Source organism: Phyllostomus hastatus, unplaced genomic scaffold (genome assembly GCF_019186645.2).
Source record: "Phyllostomus hastatus isolate PE091 unplaced genomic scaffold, TTU_PhHast_1.1 phas_scaffold_1066, whole genome shotgun sequence".
In the NCBI taxonomy this organism is placed as follows: domain Eukaryota; kingdom Metazoa; phylum Chordata; class Mammalia; order Chiroptera; family Phyllostomidae; genus Phyllostomus; species Phyllostomus hastatus.
This window is the reverse complement of record NW_025334004.1, coordinates 22,501,653-22,520,237: the sequence shown is the minus strand read 5'-3', so window position 1 is coordinate 22,520,237 and position 18,585 is coordinate 22,501,653. Positions and strand designations below refer to the sequence as shown.

At 47.6% G+C, this 18,585-nt stretch overlaps 1 protein-coding gene across 29 annotated transcripts in view; it reads right to left on the bottom strand.

Annotated features, from left to right (window-relative positions):
- Positions 1-18,585, bottom strand: part of TCF7L2 (transcription factor 7 like 2) — a 188,845-nt gene that overhangs the window by 107,549 nt on the left and 62,711 nt on the right. For all 29 annotated transcript variants that reach the window (XM_045853949.1, XM_045853954.1, XM_045853953.1 and 26 more), the window contains one exon: positions 9,646-9,747. In XM_045853949.1, the coding sequence (XP_045709905.1) occupies positions 9,646-9,747 (102 nt within the window). The remainder of the gene's footprint in view (positions 1-9,645; positions 9,748-18,585) is intronic.

The window sequence follows — 18,585 nt, the reverse complement described above, 5'->3', positions numbered from 1 at the left end:
TGAACCCGGGAGGTCCCCTGGCTTCAAGAAACTTACAGTCTGGCTGGGGAGACAAGCCCCATACACAGAGTTAACACAGCAGTATAAGAAACAACAGCGGGTCAGGATGGGTGCCAAACGAACACTTCTGTTTTATTTACTGGAAAAATAAACACAGGCAAAACCATGAGTTGAGCTCTAAGTTGATCCCTGTTAACTTGAAACAGGCTCCCACACTTGGTAAACAGAGCAGGTGCTGAAACTGAAACAATTTTCCAAAGTATGTTCCAATCTTGCCCCTGAAGAGGCTCAAGAAGGAGTCCCGCAGACAAGCATTTTAGAAACTCCTCCGTATGAAGCTTCCAGCACCCACAGGATTCAAGATGCTGCCCTAAAGAAACTGACCACGTGACCCAGTGCTTCCCTAAACCTGTGGTAGAAGGGAGCCCGTTTTTCCAGTAACCTGCTAACACTCGGGCTAGCGAGACAGACATCAGGAAGCACGGGCCCAGAGCAGCCTAGGACTCTCCTCCAAGCACAAGGCACGGCACCGAGGAACGGTCAAGACCGATGAGAGGCTGCTCGCCTTCCCCGCACTGTCTGTGGGCCGGTCACAAACACAGCCACACTGTCTGTGAGTCGGTCACAAACACAGCCACAAATGGCGTCTCTGAAAAGTAGGTATGTTTTCCCCCCAAACAGCTCAGAGTCCCATTCCTGAGTAAGGTCCTATCCGCCAAAGAAATATCTTCCCAATAAAATGTCATTAAAAGAGGGGTTCCTAAAACTAAAGAAAACTCTATAATTATTTGAGGTTGTCAAGTATACTCTAAGACTTCTACAATCACCCTAAAATGCGCCACATTTCCAAGGAGCTACAGCTGTGACGCATGTAAAAGGAACAGATGTAACTCTGCAAAATCGCAACAGTGCCAGCTGACTTTAAAGCCTACCGGTCATTTAGGAAGCAGTCATTCTGTTTGCGTGTTTTGAAGGCAAAAGGCCGGGGTACATTGACTTGGGTGGCGGGGGGCTCTCTTCTGAAGCAAGGTGGAGGAGGTTCACCCTCATGAAACTTCCCGGAGACACTAAATCACTCCCACTGTGTGGAGTCTCACTCTCACACACCACTGATAGTTGTAAGGATAGAGGTCTTTCCGGAAGAAAACTTGTAGCCATGTATCAGAAAATGTTTATGAATTTTGTCCTCTTGCCTTTCTTCCCGGAATCTACCTGAAGAAAATGACTAAATGGGAGAGGGGCACAAAGATCTTCAAGACAGGATTATGAGCAGTACCACAATGAGCTCAAAGATGTTAAAAACAAATATAAATATTCATATACAAGAGGGAAGAGTCTAGAGGAAATGTATCCAATATACCAAATTATTCATAAAGTCATCTCTGAATGGCAAAATTAAGGGCTAGTTTCCCAACTGCCTAACAATGAACAAAAGTTTTATGAATGAGGAAAGCTACATTTGAAAATCAATTTCAGCCCTGACTGGTGTGGCCCAGTGGGCTGAGCACAGGCCTGCGAACCAAAGCGTTGCTGGTTCAATTCCCAGTCAGGGCATATGCCTAGGTTGGGGGCTGAGTTAAGGCCCCCAATGGGGGGTGCACAAGAGGCAACCACACACTGATGTTTCTCTCCCTCTTTCTCCTTCCCATCTCCTCTCTCAATAAATAGATAAACAAACAAACAAGCAAACAAATAAATAAATATCCATTTCAGCCTTGACTGGTGTGGCATAGTTGGTTGGGCATCATCCCACAAAGGAAAAGGTTGCCAGTTCAATTCCCAGTAAGTGTGCACGCCTGGGTTGCGGGTTCGGTCCCCAGTCAGGGCACCTACAAGAGGCAACCAATTGATGTTTCTGTCTCACATCAATGTTTCTCTCCCTCTCTTCTTTCACCTCTAAAAATAATCAAATAATTTTTTTTTTTTTTTAGAAAAAAATCTTCACTTAACTTTACAGGCAGGATTTTCAATAGAAAACCAGCAGTTCCCATCCCTACACAGTTTCAATCGGATGGGTCACTGAAGATGTGACTACAAGTGGTGACAGCTGTGAAGGGAAGGCTTGGCAACGAGGGGAGGGCACGCCGGAAGCGTGAGCAGCACAGGGCACAAAACACCCTCAAGGCGCAAGTGTTCCGAAGAGAGGGATCTCATCGCAACAGAACGGCGGAACTTCCCGAAGAGCCCGTAGCATACTAAAAGGAAACAGAAAACATGAGCTAAACGCTCCATCTCTCTACGCAGGAACAGCGTGGGGCTGTGGACGACGTCTGAACAGTGACCTACGCCGCAGGAGAGACGGCAGTGGGCGGTGTGGCATGTGATGTTACGGTTGTGAAACTCCTGATTCTAATCTGAAGGGGGCAGAACTGAGTTTACACAATCTTTCTCGGTAGAATATTTCCCGGCGCCGCGGCGGTCAGATGCCACACCGGCAACCCAAACCTCAGGAACTCCAGCATTCCTCTCCACGGGGTGTTTTCTGGAAGCAGAGAAGGAAGCTTGGGCTGTTAACCATAGACTATTACATCTTGGGGTTTACTCCACTCTCTCCCTTCCAAATACTCCTGAACCTGGCCACCACTTCCCCGGAAAAAGACAACCCGGTTGCCTGCTTCCCAGTATTAGATACTCAGCGCTCTCCTTATAAAAATAATATTGTTGTGGTGCTCACAGGCTTGCTTTATGTCCTTAGACAAAACACACACCCTTACCATGGTTCTGTCTGTGAACCCGGCAAGTTCTGACTCAGCTGCTCCTATGACATACATACAAAGTATTCTAAAAAGTCCTGGTTGAGTCACAGCTAAGTAGAAAACAAACAAACAGACAAACAGAAACACGAAAACAAAAAACAAGGGGAAAGTGTGTATGTAGAGGAGAGTGGAGACAGCGCACAGGGAAAAGCTTGTAGGAAATCAGCACAAGTTCCCAACTCACATCCCCCAAGGCCACCGGCCCCATTAGAGAAGGGCCTCCCTCCCCACAGTGTGCCCTGAGTCCTCTGCAGGAGCCACGCCTGGAAACCAAAACCCTGACCGACCCGGACCTCCCTCTCCAGTGAGGCTGGCAGGTCTCTGGGCCCTGCCACCCTGTCCTGCCGGCCCCCACGTACCACACTGTGCCCACTGACGCAGGTCTCTGGCACCAGTGGGGTTAAGAGGCTGACGTGCTCTGGGGCCAGGCTACCTTCTCTCACAGCCCGACTCCCACCTTTGGACAAATACTTAAAACCGCCCAGTGCCCAGTTCCTCCTCTTCAAGTGCGCATGACACGGCGCCTGTAGAGCACCAAGAACAATGCCTGGCGCACAGCAAGCGTTACAGGCTTGTTCACCATTAGGGTTGTTGCGGTTCACCATTGACTCCACTTTCTCTCAATGTCTACAATGCTATTTTCCCATGTGGTAAAGAATCACTAAATGTTTGTGAGATCAATGAATGTGAATCAATGATTGAATCAATGGTGAGCACAAGACCAAGAGAAAGCTAATTAAAACCACGTATCTAAAGAAAAAGAAGAATTCTCTACCCTTCCCTAAATACATTCTACATAAATGGATAGAAAACTGACATCACTTTTATAGAACCAGTTAAAAGTTTGGAGTGTTCCCACTTCTTATTGCCTTATTGTTTGGGGGGCTCGTGAAACCTAGTATCTTAATCTCTCTAAAAAGACAGCTTTGACACTGAACAGACATTTTTCCAAAGAACACACATGAAACATGGAAAGGTGCTCAAAATCACTAATCATCAGGGAATTGCAAATCAAAACCACAATGAACACCTCACACCTGTTAGAATGGCTATTCTAACGAAAGACAAGAGAAAGAGTGTGTTAGTCAAGATGTGGCGAAAAGGGAACTCTCACTATTGGTGGGAATGGAAATTGGTACAGCTCCTATGGAAAACATACAGAGGTTTCTTTGTGACCCAGCAAACTTCCTTCTGAGTACAGATCCAAAGGAAATAAAAATGGGATCTCAAGGAAATATCTGTACCCCCATGTCTACTGCAGCATTATTTACAACAGCCAAGATATGGAAACAACCTAAGTGCCTATCAACAGATAAGCAGGTGAAGAAAATGGTGTGTGTGTGTGTGTAATAATCACATCTCAGATTATTATTCAGCCACAAGAAAAAAAGAAATCCTGCCATTTGCAACATGGATGGACCTTGAAGGCATCATGCTAAGCGAAATAAGTCAGACAGACAAAAACTGTGTGATATTACTTGTATGTGGAAATCTGAAAAAGCCAAACTCACAGAAACCGGAAGTCGAATGCTGGCTACCAGAGCCTGGGAGCAGGGGGAAACGGGAGATGCTGGTTAAAGGGCACAAATTTCCGGTGTGAAAATGAGTAAGTTCTGGAGACCTAATGTATAGCCTGGTGACTATAATCAACAGTATTATATACTTGAAAGTTGGTTAAAAAAAAAAAAAAAAAGCAGATCTTAAAAGTTCTGGCCACAAAAAAAAGATAACTATGCATCCTGATGGAGGCATCAGCTGACACTGTGGCAGCAATCATTTTATAAACTATTAAGTGTATTGCATCAACACACCGTATACCCTAAACTAACACAATGGCACATGTCAATTACATCAATATACCTATAAAGCTGGAGCAAATAAAAATTAAAAATAAAACCAACTCACTCACTCTTCCGCCCCTCCAATACTGCCCACTCAGTGAACCGCACTCTCCATCCGCCTACCTCTGACCACCCTTCCCCTCTCAACCCCGACATCTAACCCATCAGCGAGTTCCTTTGCTGTCCCCTGCAAATCTGCCCCTTCCACAGTCTCATTAACACAAGCTGAACCAACCCCTCATGATTTCCCGCTGTGCGGTGAGGACTGAACACCAAGTCCGCACCACGTCCCCAGGCCATTGCCCCTGGGCCCTCGAGCCCTGCTGCCACCACGGCTGGCTTGGTGCTTCTCTCGCAGCCAAGTTTGTCCCCCTCTAGGGCCTCTGTACGTGTTTTTCCTTCTGCCTGGAATGTGCTGCCACTCTCCACCCCCTTCTTCCCTACCTTCACCTGGCCAACTCCAATCACACTTCCAAATGTCATTTTAAATGCCATTTCCCCCGGGGGCCACCCGGCCTACAATCCTCACCAGTTTCTCAGTTGAAATCCCATCTGCCCAGTCAAACCCTCTCCTCCCCAGTACTCTTCCCAGCACCTGGAACGGCGGCACCCACACAGGGAGGGGCTGCGATGGCTTTGCCGAGCCTCAGCTAGCAGCAGAGCCTCCTAGCACAGAGCAACTGCCAACGAGCATCTGGCAGAAAAGGGCAGAATGCAACCCAAGTCGAATAACCCATCAAATCTCCACATGGGTTTAGGAGCCAAGAGGATGCTCTCAGAGTCGTGTTTTATTACCTATGAGTAGAGCCCCCCCCACCCCCTGGACTCTTCAGAAACAGAAAACAAAAGGCTTGCCAGGCCCTCTGAGCTCACGTGAGAATGCCCAATGCAGACAGCAGAGACTCGTGTAAAGTTCTGACCATCACACTGCATTTCTTAAGGGTTTTCCACTCGCTTTCAGCATTTAAGCAACAACAACAACAGCAACAACAACAACAAAGTACACCCCGTAGTCTGGAGGGCTTTGCTCCTCGGGACCCGGGCGGCTTTCTTACCCCACACCTCGCTGCTCACTACTCGACAAAACCCAGGAGACCAAGAACCACTTAGAAATGTACCCTAAGGTAGAATTCCACATCCACTTCAAAAGGAAACCCCCAAGATAAAATGGTAGGAACTTTTGAAGCCTTTTGCCGTTTTGTAAGATACATACTGTACCAAAATACCACCGTTTCTGGTACAGAACCTTTTTTTTGCTGGGTACAAAGAAAGTTAAATGAAAGTCTTTGTATAGCAAAGGCTCCGGGGGTGGTGTCCAGGGAGCAGGCTCCGCACCCTGCCGCTTCCCCGCCACCGCCGGAGGCAGCTGGGCCAAGAGACTCGGGCCGACCACTTAGCACGCCCAGCTGTTTGGCCCTTGTGTTGGAAGTGGGGGGAAGGAAGTCAAAAAATTTAAAATATACATTTAAAAACACCACAGGGAAAGAAATATGAGCTACTTATGAGAATTGGAAAATGGGACTGTGGAGGCTGGGGAGGAGGAATCCGGGCGTGTGGCTAGCCTTCAGGAAGTGGATGAATTGGGGGGGGGGCATGGTGTTTGGGAGGGAATAAAAGGGAAAGGGAAGGTGGAGGGTGGAGAACAGGGAGGGAGAGATGTATTTGTTGTGTGAACTGCTATTTTTTGGCTAGCTGCCCCCCAAAATCAAGACAGCATCCTTGAAGGATAAAATTCCTCTTCCTTTAAAACACAGATCAGGAGCCGCTGGATTATAATAAACAGGATGCTGGATCCATTACAGGAACTCAAGTTTGTGGGGCTTGCTTCGTAATTTAAATACTATTTGATCAATTGAACTCCACTTGCTAAGAACATTTATTCTACACATGAATTTTTTATAATGTGGTAACCCACATGCCACATGAAAAAAAAAACCCAATCAGATTAAAATACTCAGACAAAATCCTTTTAATTCCCAAGTGAGAATTATGCCCCAAATATGGACCAGGAAAAAGTTATTTTCTTAGCAAACTGTGATATTGGTCTCCAATGGTTCCCAACAAAAACTGAGTACTTCTCTATTTTCAAAAGAAAACATTAGAAATCATTATGAAACAGCTTGGCCCAGAGATCACAATAAATCCAAATTTCGCAGAAATTAGGAAGCAATCCTCAGACAATTATTTTGAAACATGTCTGATGAAACGCTGTGATGTGACGACGTTTTATTTAAAAGAATGAAAAATAAAATCTGAGGAAAAGCCCAGTGTCTGGAGAAAAGTTGGCCATTCTTCGGTGAATATGAATGTGAACCAGATTCTTCTGATCAATATGGAGCCAAATGGCCCACCAGCCATAATGCAGAACGCCCCTTTTATGAACACTGGCACACTGTACTGCCCAGCCAGTGCTGGCTGGCACATCACTCTCTGTCCAGTGAAAATGCAATCATAAATGCAGCCCCAAGGTGTGTGACTCCTCAACCCCAAAAACTATGTGGGCAACAATCTCCAGCTTCTTTCCACCCTACTTTCCCATCTCACTCCACTAATAACCCCGCACCCGGCCCCACCACCCAACACCCCTCCCCTTGGCCCCTTAGCATCAGGTGAAGATTGCAGAAATGCACAATCACAAGGCTGACTCACATAACCAGAGACACCAGTCAGCTGCCACAAGCTTTAAGTATTTCACAAATCTGGTTTCCTTTTGTCCAACTTATGGTTCTTCTCCTCTCTCCAGCTCCCAGAGCCCTCCCCTCCACCACTAACCCATAAGCTCCCTACAGTGTCCCCCCCCCCCCCACGCTGGAGGCCCCAGGAACACAGCACAAAGCACAACAGATCATATTACAGTTGCCAGCTGTGGCTCCTTTGGACCAGGGTCTCCATGGAAAGGGGTGGTGTTCTCCCAAGTGGTTGCTATGGAAAACATGCCTTCAAATAAACAGCAGAGGGGAAAGAAAAAAAAAAACCCTAAATCCCCTCACTGTTCTTCACCAAAATCCACACTGGCTCTGAAAAAATGTTTTAACAACTGCTCAGATTGCTAATTCTACAAATGAAAACGTATAAGGGGCTTAAAGCCTAAATTGTGGCATCTGTTCTTACGGGATTCTTACGGGATTTGCGGGGGTGGTCAGAGCAGAGGGTGATCATCTCCCTCTCACCCAATGGAGCAACCGCCACTCTCGCTCACCAGCGTGGGTAGTGGACCTCTGTGCCCTGCCTATGAGGCGGTGTGTCCACTCTGGGCCACTTCTAAGAACTGCATCTTCTCTCCACCTTCAAAGAGAAGAGGCCTCCCAGAGATTTTAAAGATAACAACCTTTCTCCGTACATTAAAAAAAAAATGTGGGCGAGTCCTGCCAAGCATTTCCAAAAGCAGGAAAATTTCCAAGCCTAAACGCACACATGGAAATACAGGGAGGCAGGAAACGTGAAAGGGATGGGCTTCCTCATTTTACCCTCAAGGACCCTGTAACTGTCACATTTTCTTCAAAATCTTGGGGTATCATCCAAATGCTGTCTCACATGGCACCCACTTTCCCAGGAGAAAGCTGCATCAGCACCCCGCGCCAACAATGTGTTCACACCTGTGACACTGTCCCTGGGGACGACATGGAGCCAGCCATGGAAAGTTACTCGCTCTCCCTCAGGAGAGAACATTCCACGAGGGCCCGGAAAGAGAGCGGAGAACTGGGTCCAGGCCTTAACTCTGGCCACTATCATAGCGTGTGACTTTGGGCAATTCCCTGAAGGCATCTCTGGGCCTGTTTCCTTTTCTGAGAGCAGGTGGGTGCTACCTGACCTAAGGTCACTTCCAGCCCCGGCATCTCAGCATTACAGGAGCATGTTCAGTTACGAGCATCCATTTTACCAGGGGGTTAGGGGAAGGAGGAAGTTTCTGGAAAATGTCAACTCTCTTTCTGTGTGACTTACTTACGACGAAAATTTGTAAGACATTTTCACAAACAATGGCCCACAATGTGGCTATATGGAAATAAATTATTTTGCGATATATATATACACACACATCCATATTTAATATTCCTAAACAGAGTCATAAAACATTAAATATAATATACTCAATTATAGCAAGCTATAAAATAAGGAGGCAGTTAGCCTGAATTTTGACACAATGCATTCTTGAGATTTTTTCTGCTTAAGAGAATTATTTTGCCATTTGTAGAAATCACAAGTAACACAGAAGCAACATATACCAATGGGTAACATGTTGTGATACTTGAATAAAAAATACATGAATGGTTAGTGTAAAGTTCAGCTCATAGTATAAATATATAGAAGAGAATATTCTAATAAGGCTGAGCCATCTTCTCGAGAGGTTAATTTAGGAATTCTACTTTCAGAGCTTACAAAATCCTTAAAAAGTACATTAAAAATATATGTAGACACACATGGTACGTTGTAGTCTCATAGTACTACAAACAAATGGTCCCTTATTAAGCCTCCACACTTTTCAAAGCCACGAATGTACAGATTAAATTTAATTTAAGCCTCAATTAATTTCTTGGCTCAATCAATCAGCCCGGAAGAAATGTTTCTGATGTCACCATAGAATGTTCCTTTCCAACAACTAAGATAAACTGGAGGGGGGCATGGCTGGAAGTCTCAAATCCCGGGCTTTCTTTGAGTTTTCTAATTCACTCCACCATTCACCTTTCCTACGTGACTTTTTCAGGAAAGATTCTGGGTATTGTCGTTGTTAAAACAATTGCTTTGATGCCATTTCCAGGCTTCCCCACACCATCGTGAATATATTTATTACCTGGAGCCCACAAAGCTCAATTCAAACCCAACAGGAGAAAAGGACAGGTGGGAAACTTTCCAGGTAGGTAATAATCGCTAAGGTGCAACAGGAGAAAACAGGCACCTTCTAAATATAAACCATATCCAAGAATATGCCAAACAAAGTATTTCTGAAGAAAGAATGACTGATAAACAAGGCCTGTTATCCACCAAAGATCCATGTTCTTCAAACCCCGCCCCCCAGGAAAGGAAGCGATGGCCTTCACGAGGTCACTTACGACGATATGCGCGGGCGAGGGAGAGCGGGCATCCTTGAGGGCTTGTCTGCTTTGGAGGGTCCCCGCCTGGACGTCCAGCAGCGGCCATTTCATCTGCAGATACTGGAGAGCAAACAAAGCGAACATGGAAGATGAACTTAGAAAAGAATCGCCAAACAGCTACATGGATCAGACACTGAAATGCTTAAAAGCATGCAAATAGCAGTGTCAACAGAAAAAGCATGCGATGCCAATAGGTTCGTCCTTCGGGTTCATGTTCCATAGACACGTGTATACATACAACTACAGTTTTATCTTTGCACTCAGACTACCGGCAGCTTCAGACAAAAGTATCTCAGGAATACCACCTCATTGGGAAGGAGCAGTGGGGGGAGACAGAAGAAGGGAAGAAAGCAAGTGGAGCCTCAAGCCTCAAGCCAGTGTCCTGGGAGACTATGAATCCGCGCTTTCAGGAAACTGCACTCCTACGGAAACCCCAGGATCCGCGTGCGACTGTCCCCGACTGGGGTCGGGTGAGGATGGAAATCCTCATCCACGCTGAAAGCCAACAAAACAACATGATTTCTTGGTAAGAGATGCACAAACAGGGCACAATGCAGTTTACAGCCTTATTTCAAAAGGCCGGAGAGATTCTTAAATGCATACATACAGGTTTACCATGGAGAGAAAAATAAAGCTATAAGCCAAGTATGTCTACCTCTGCCCTTCCCGGAGGCAGAAAATGCTGAGACGTGGCGTAAGGGAAGGGAGCTGCTTCTGCGGAAAGGGACACGGTCAGCTTTAGAGGGGACCTGATCACCTGACCCAACTCCCCACTGTGCAGATAAGGGAAACTGAGGTAAAGTGGCTTCTGCAGTCACTGAGATTTTCGGCACATGTATAAGCCAACACCGGGGCAACTGGCTTTTGCTAGTGACATTACAGCAGTTTCACTCGGGAAAACCTCAGACACCTGAAGAAAACACAGACGCTGCTAAGATTTTACAAGGGCATCAATACCGGCCTTTGTACCTCCGAAGGACACTTGATTAATGCATGAACTAACGCTTGGAGGGCATATACGGAGCCATCCTGATATTTTCAGAGGCACATAGAAAGAAAAAGAAGGGCAGGAAGGGAGGAAGGAAGAGGCCCATTTTTATATTAATCCTACAGAAGTTTTCAGCGAGCACTAGTCAGAGCTTGCTCTGTGCAGGAGCGAGAGACAACCATGCCACCCTCAGGGGCCTTCGTGCACCAGAGAGAACGGGGGAAGCTGTGGCCGAGACCCAGGGCGCCGTGCCCAGGGAATGCCAAGAAGAAGGTGGCATTTCTGAGAAAGGGACTGGGGAAGGCCTCAGAGTCTTCTTAAGTCAGAAAGATTTCAACAGAAAGGACGGCACAGGGCAGTTCAGAGAGAAGGAAGGCTTTGCCCAAATCCCTTGCAACAGAAAAGGGCCAAAGCCAGTCCCATGAGTTTTTCCATGCGTTTCCTAAAGATACCACCTTCTGGCCCATTAAAAGCTAACTCAGCTCCACCGGAAGTGGGGAGGTCCTGACCCGGCGGCCACAGTCATCTTCCCACCCTAGAGCTCCACAAGGCGGGAAGAAAGTCCTCTTCGGAGTTTCTACCTGCAAGCGTCCTGTGCCGAGGACAAGGAAGGCTGGTCCTTGCTCCCGGTAACTCACCACGAGACCTCGCACTGAATGCCTCTGCTTCCATAAACCTCCCGTTTTTCATCCAAAAACTGAGGGGGTGTGGTGGGGGTGGGTGCGGGGCTGTCCCAAGCACTGACTTCTAGGAGTCTGGGCCTCCAGACAGGAAACATCACCAGGCCCCAACAGGCCCCCTCCCACCCCCACCCAGTCACCCTCCTAATCACACTATTTCCACTGCCTCGTTTGGGAGCAGTGCCATCCCAAGCTGAAAACCACGGAGGGGAACGCTTCCCAGTCTCCCTCAGCCCTCAAACCCTAGCTGGAGGGCCACGGGACGCCGTGCGGCCCTGTCTCATCCTGACTTCTGCCCGTTCCCCCTCGCCACATAAGGACATGGGCCTCATTGGTCAAAAACCACTCAACAGAGTCATTTCCTCGAGGCCAACCAAGATGGACACCTGCCAACAACACTCGCCCCTCCGTCTCGTAAAAACCTGTGAAGAAAAACGCCAAGCACATTCTACCGTGCACCTACAAGTCATGCCACCCTCGGTGGGGGCGGCCAGATTAATGGGCAACTTTTCATCTCGGGCCATCTGCAAAACGGATTTCACTGCATTCCAAGGGCCAGCTCCGGCGAATTAGGAAATTTAGGCTTTATTTAACATGACAGACCTGCCCTGAGGACCCCACCCAAGCATTATCATACCCATAATGCAATATTAATGCGGAGACCTGTAATTCTTACTTTACATAAAAGCTTCATTGTGTGCCATAACCAATCTCCGCGGGCTACCTGCACCACATATTTTTACGAGCCTACATTTCAGCGCTCCGAGCCTACAATACACATAATTTTCAATTATGTTAGGGCAGCCCAGGATCACTGCCTATATAACATTACTGGTTGGAGGAAATGAGACTCGGCCCCACTGCCCAGAGAGAGCTAACCAAATCCAGATGGCAGGGGAAGACAGCCCCAGCCCCAGCGACCTGCAGGGACTCCGCGGTGACAGCCCCAACCTCTCGGTCCCCGTGCAACTCGATCCCACAGAACGGTTGGGTCCCCCGAACCTGTGACCGTCCCTTGGGCCTCGACTGGCATTCAGGCTGACGAGGTTCCTTCTGGGGAAGTAAGTATTATGTCAGGATTTTTTAAAGGAAGTTATTAACCTCCTCCAAAAGTGATGGATTTCCCAGGTCTCTTCATCTTCTCCAATTGGCCCTTATTAATAGGGAAAATAAATAAATAAAAGGGAGAAAAAGGAAATTAGGTACTATTAGAGCCTAGAGGAAAATCTTTTCCTTCCTGGACACATTAAGCAGCAGGAAATTCTATTTATTCTGTTGGGTCCTGAAGGAAGACCTGGAGAGAGAAGCATCTCCGATTTACGAACCGGCTGGAAAGCTACGCGGCGTTTTCCCAGTCGTTCCACTCCGGTTTTATATCCTTTTTGGGGAAGAAAAAAAAGTTCCCACCATCCCACTATGAAAACAACACTGGGCTCCGGCTCTCTTCCTTTTCGGCCGCTCAACATGGAAATTATGAATTGCCTACAAAAACATTAAACTTTTCAACAAACTGCAATCAAACGGGGCTGTGGGAATTCCTGCATTGAAAACTGTTGAAATGGAGTTTGCTCGACTTTCATTTTGTAGGGGGGGGGAGAAGGCCATCTCGGCTTCAGCATTTCATCCTTTGTTTAATAATAATGTTCTGCTCATGGCCCATTAGGGTTTTCCCCAAAATCATATTTTACGATATGTCTCAGGGAGCTTAACTTAAGCTTTTGGACCCATGGACAAAGTCTCGAAATATATATAATACCACCGGCCTGAAAGGAGTGGAGGCTATTTAAAAGCCTGTTAAATTGTCAGCAGAAAGAGAAAGGTACAGCTCTCGAATTTCTCCTCCTCCAGCTCCCCCAATAAAAAAGGCACAGGCAAGGCGAATGGGAATGGAATGGATCTCCCCAATCTGAAGGCCCCTCTGGGGTCAGGTTCAAGTGGGCCTGCTGCTCGCATGAAGAAGACACTCCCACCCACAAGGACCCAGACTGGGCAGCAAGGAGGGCGTGGAGGAGCTGACCAGGGGACCTGCCACCCGAGAGGCCTGCGGAGGTCCTGGTACGAACTTGTTTTCTAAACAAACAGGACAATTCAAAGGACAGCGGTGGCGATGATGACGACGAAGACTGCCAGGAAACTCCACATCCCTGATAAAGCTCCCGAGCGGCTTCCCGGCACCCCCTTTCATCCGCGCCACCGCACAGATGGACGGGCGAGCGGAGTCTGCCCCTTGTTTGTTCAGGGCGGGGCTGGCAAACTCCTCCCGTCAAGGGCCACACGCTGACTGCCTCCGGCTCTGCCACCCGTAGTACCTGTATGTGCAGTCGTATTACGTCATGGCTTTGTTCCCATAAAACTTTATTTATAAACTCTGACATTTGGATTTCATGTGATTTTCTTTTGTCGGGGAATCTTCTTCTTCTCTTGATTTCTAACCATTTAAAAATAATAGAAATCATTCTTAGCTCCCAGGCCATACAAAAGCAGGTGGTCAGCTGGCCTTGGCCCGTGGGCCCTGGTCTGCCATCCCCGGCCTAAGGAATGAATGTGTCAGGACGTGAAGACCCTGCCAGACAGGACATACCCTTCGCTGGGCCTTAAATCCATCACCAGAGCAGCCATGTTCGGTGGCCCAAAGCGGCATACTGGATTGAACCATCACTGGCAGACTCAGGTTCCAGAGGGGAGAGCTTAGAAAAGAACCTGCACTCCCTGGCCATGAACTTGACTCACAGTCACAGGGTCCAGCCGCCACACCACAAGCTCACCCAAATCACGGTCCCTCCTTTCCGAGGTGGAAGTTTGCAAATCCCTGAGCAGTTCTGACTGGAAAGGGTTCATGTGGTTAAAAGTTCTCACCCGCTTCCCAGGAGACACTGGCAACAGGTCACGTGTCACCAGATCATCACAGAAGAATGCCAGGCACAAATTCCTCTGGTCATGGTGATGGGCCCTAAGTGCTTTGGGATCAACTTTCTAGGTTTGGAAGCTCCTCTGTCCAGAGCGTCCCAACGTGCATAACTTTCCCATATCATAACTCTGGGAAGAAAACCCACAGGTGCCAGCTCGGTCCACCACCGACAGATGGCATTTGCCACGGGCTCAGACGGAACACAGAGTTCAGAGTGGGAAGAGGAACACGGTAGGGCCTCAACAGACTGCTCTGTGGAGATGAAGCCAATTTCTTCGGGAAAACTAGGTCCTGCAAAAAACCTGTCACCCAGAACAGAGCTGATTTTATCATTTCTGAAAGCTTCGCTCCCTTCCTCAGCCTGGTAGATAGGCATCCTTTACCGAAGTATAAAATCCAAGCTATTTCTCAATCAGGGTGCTTGTTCCTAGAAAACTTCATCTTACGAGAATTCAAATTCACTGGAAACCATCTTCATGATAGATTTTGACGGCTATGACTTTCGAACTCACTGGTGCGAGAAAGCTGTGCATGAGCTCCTTACGAAATGGAAAGTCACTACTCTGCCTAGACACGCCATGCTGAGAGGACCGCCAGCCACGGCCTATCACGTCCAAAGTCATCAACCCTTCCTCCCCTACTAGGTGACTCGCTGCCCCCACCCCATGCAGCCTCCAAGAGGGAGGCCCGTGCCAACTTGACTTAAAATGCACAACCGCAACTACAGTGCTCACGTCCCTGGGTTTCACCAACGGCCACCGGAAGCCACTCATGGTACGAGGAAAGCCAAGAAACGCAGGGAGCCGATAGGAAGCACGACCCTCGACGATGCCAAGAGCCCACCTGCACTTCTGCAGGCACTCACACCGTGAGGGGCGCCCGCGCACAGGCCTACGAAGAACAGGCTCGGCCGTCTCCCTCCGAACCCACGTCGTTTCTCAGGAACCGAAGATGGAAAATTCAGCTCATCTATAAATAAGACATTTTGCCCTGGGTCAGGAAATCGCAATTCATCCCAATGGTTAAAATAGAAGAATGTGATGAATTTAATCCTCTGCCCTACCCTCTGAATCCAGACACATGCCAACAGGTTTCCAAAATTTAGCATTATTCACGTACGCCTTAACAGTCAAACCACGTGAACCTATTTCAGAAGTCCTCAGCATCCTACGGGGTCCTTAGGCCTTCCACGACGAAAATGTCTGAGCCATTTTCCTGCAGATGCAGAAGGTGTAGGAGATTAGGTTGCTTTGTCCTAGGTTAAAACATACTCCTAGGAATTTCTCCTTTTGCAAAATCCACAGAAAGCCTGAGACAGAGGCTCTGTTTAAAGAGGCTTTAGCTGACTGCACAGAGAAAGGGAATTCAGAAATGGAGGATCTCTGCTGGCTGGGAGTCTTCACTGCAGTTACCAGGGAAAAGAAACCAAAGCCGGCAGAAGGACAGGCACACTCTGAACTTGGAGGAGGAAGAAAGCCACAGGGAAAATTCAGGAAGATGTTGGCATTGACTTTTTCTTTTCTTTCTTCCTTTTTTTTTTGTTTAATGAAACCAAACATAATAAGAACTTGGAAATGTTTCCCTTAAAGTCACTCACTATCCCCTTTTTCAACATAAAAGGAATATGGGGCTGGGGCGGGCCAGGATATCAAGGCACCTGTGTGAAAACACAACAATTTAATGGTTTCATCCTGTCTCTATGGGTTGGTCATTATACAATTTTTAAATGAAATCCTTACAGTTAACCCTTTTTGTCTTAATTACAACAATCTCGAAGGTCCTAACAGTATCTCTTCACAGTTAAAGAGTATTTTTAGAGTTCATAACCACATTCACAATAAAGCTATGAATTAAATGAGCAGAAAGTCACAACCCACATTTTACCAAGGAGGAGCCTGAGGCCCAACGAACAGGGCCCCTTGCCTGAGGTCGCTGTGTCAGCTGGCAGTCAAGTGCACAGGGGCTCCAGACCACCCAGGGTTTTCCACTTCACCCTGGCTTACCTTGGAACTTCCTCTACCTTCCCTGGTTTTCTTATCAACTGCTGGGCATCCTTGCCTGAACTCCAGCCAGGGATCGGTGTCTCAAAGGGCATGGCTAAGCGAATGACTCACAGCATCCCCAAAGGAATAAATAACCCTTCTCCAGCATCTAGCATCACTTTTTTTCCCCTTGGAAGCTAAGCAAACTGTTGTTTTCTTCCCAAGCTACCAGAAAATTGTGTCTACCAGAGCTACAAAGCAAAATAAGCAAATAACAAACAAAACAATTCGAGAACCAGAACTTGGGATTCACTGTTTTCTTTTCCTGCCCAGTGATTCAATACCCTTGTCCTGGAGACATTTTTTGCATTTGCCAGGTCAGTGGTTTGCAGAGAGGCGGCTACAGAGCAGCCCAGGGCAGCACAAGCTGGACAGAATTTCACCAGGCCCTTCCCTGCACCCCCAGGTGAGCCCCACAGGCCTTCCTCCCACCCTCCCCAAAGTGTCACTCTTACGATTACAACTGTGCTCCTGGGAGTAGCAAGGGGGGAAGAATCTGGAAAGCTTCTTCCCCGGACCAGCTCTGCCATACCTGGGCAACCTCTTCCCCCCTCTGAACCTAAGTCTGTAGTAGAAAATTGGGGAACATAACCTCAAAAACCCCCTTCAACTCTAACACATGAACTCCCATGACATTTGCAAAGCATGTGCTCTGTGTCCAGTGTGGACTCAATGTTCTGGGGCCTAGAAAAGTTGTCCAAAACTCAGTCCATGGCACAGGAAGCTAAGGAATGACACAGGGACTAAACAAGGAACACTGAATTCCTGAGTGGCATGATCCCCCAGTTCCCAACCTCACTGGTTTGTTTGCAGAAACTTTTCTCCGGACGCACTAGGCCTGTTAAATCAGACTGTCTGGGAGCGGGCCCAGGTGCCTGTATTTCTTTCTCCCCCGACCTGCCCAGTGACTCACATGATTGATCAGTCATTAGCACAAACTATCTATCTACCAGTGTTGGGGCAGTGCCACTAATGAGCATGTTGTACATTTGCACACTCCGTATGACTTTCTTAAAGGCTCTTTTAGGCCTCTAAATTGATGGTCACTACATCCTTTCTAGGTGGTCAAAGCAGACGACCTCCAAGCACATTATAAACGGAAGTGAGGCAGAGAGAAACGAAGTAGCTTGGTCATGCGTTCCTCGAGATTTCTAAACCAAAATGCAGACCTTCAGTATTCTTAGGCCAGAACTCTCTAAGAACTCCCAGCAGAAGACTGAGATGAATGGGTAATGGGCACCCTCAAAAGAAATGGTCCAGCTCCCACCCTACACAGGGAGCCACAAAGCAACATGCAATCATGTTCTCCTCACCCCGCCCCCCCACCCCCCACCCACCGCCGTGGTGCCTAGTAAATGATGAGTTCCTGCACGCTGCTGCACAAACTTCACAGCTGGAGACAGATCGGAGACGACCCGCCTTGTGGTCACATTTTTATTACTGCTTCTTATAAAAAGGTCTAGTGCAGCCCAGTGCATTGGGATGTTTTAGTTATCACCTGCTTCTCTACAGGCGTGCTGAGGTGGACACAGGCACCTGCAGACCCTCAAAATAAGCTGGAAGACACGGAGCAGCATGGGGACCGAAGGAGGGCATTCCTGGGGGCACGGTGAATATGAAGTGCATGGGATAAGAGTGTCCCAAGTCTCAGCTGATGAATAAAATGTGGTCTGGTGAATAAAATGTGGTCTGTCCACACAATGGAATATTATGTGGCAATAGAAAAGCATCATGCAAACTTAAAGAGAAGGCAGACAAAAAGGTCACACCCAGTATGATTCCTTCTTTATAAAATACCCAGAATAGGTAAACCCATGGAGACAGAAAATAAATTAGTAACTGTCAGGAGCTGGGGGGCAGGGCGGCTGCTAGCGGGTACAGAGTTTCTTTGGGGATGATGAAATGTTCTGGAAATAGTGTGATGTTTGCCCAACTTTGTGAATATGTAAAACCCACTGAATTGGACTTTAAATGGGAGAGGGAGAGCACACAGTTATGATACAAACTCCACCCGTAAGGCCATGATGTGTAGAGAATAAGCTGAAAAACAAGTGAACCTATTCTTTTTAAAAATAGTAAGTCATACCCTGCAAAGCTTCTTGGGAAACAAGCAGTTTCCAAATGCGATGTGGGTTGGCGCTGGATCGTGGGGAGGGACCGTTTCAAGTGCGGGTGAAGGGACACGGCAGAGAGGACAGAGTGAGTGACAGCTGCTTCCAGGCGTGGGGCTAAAGACACCTGGAGTGGAGCTATCAGTCAGAGGAAAGGCAGACAGTTCGG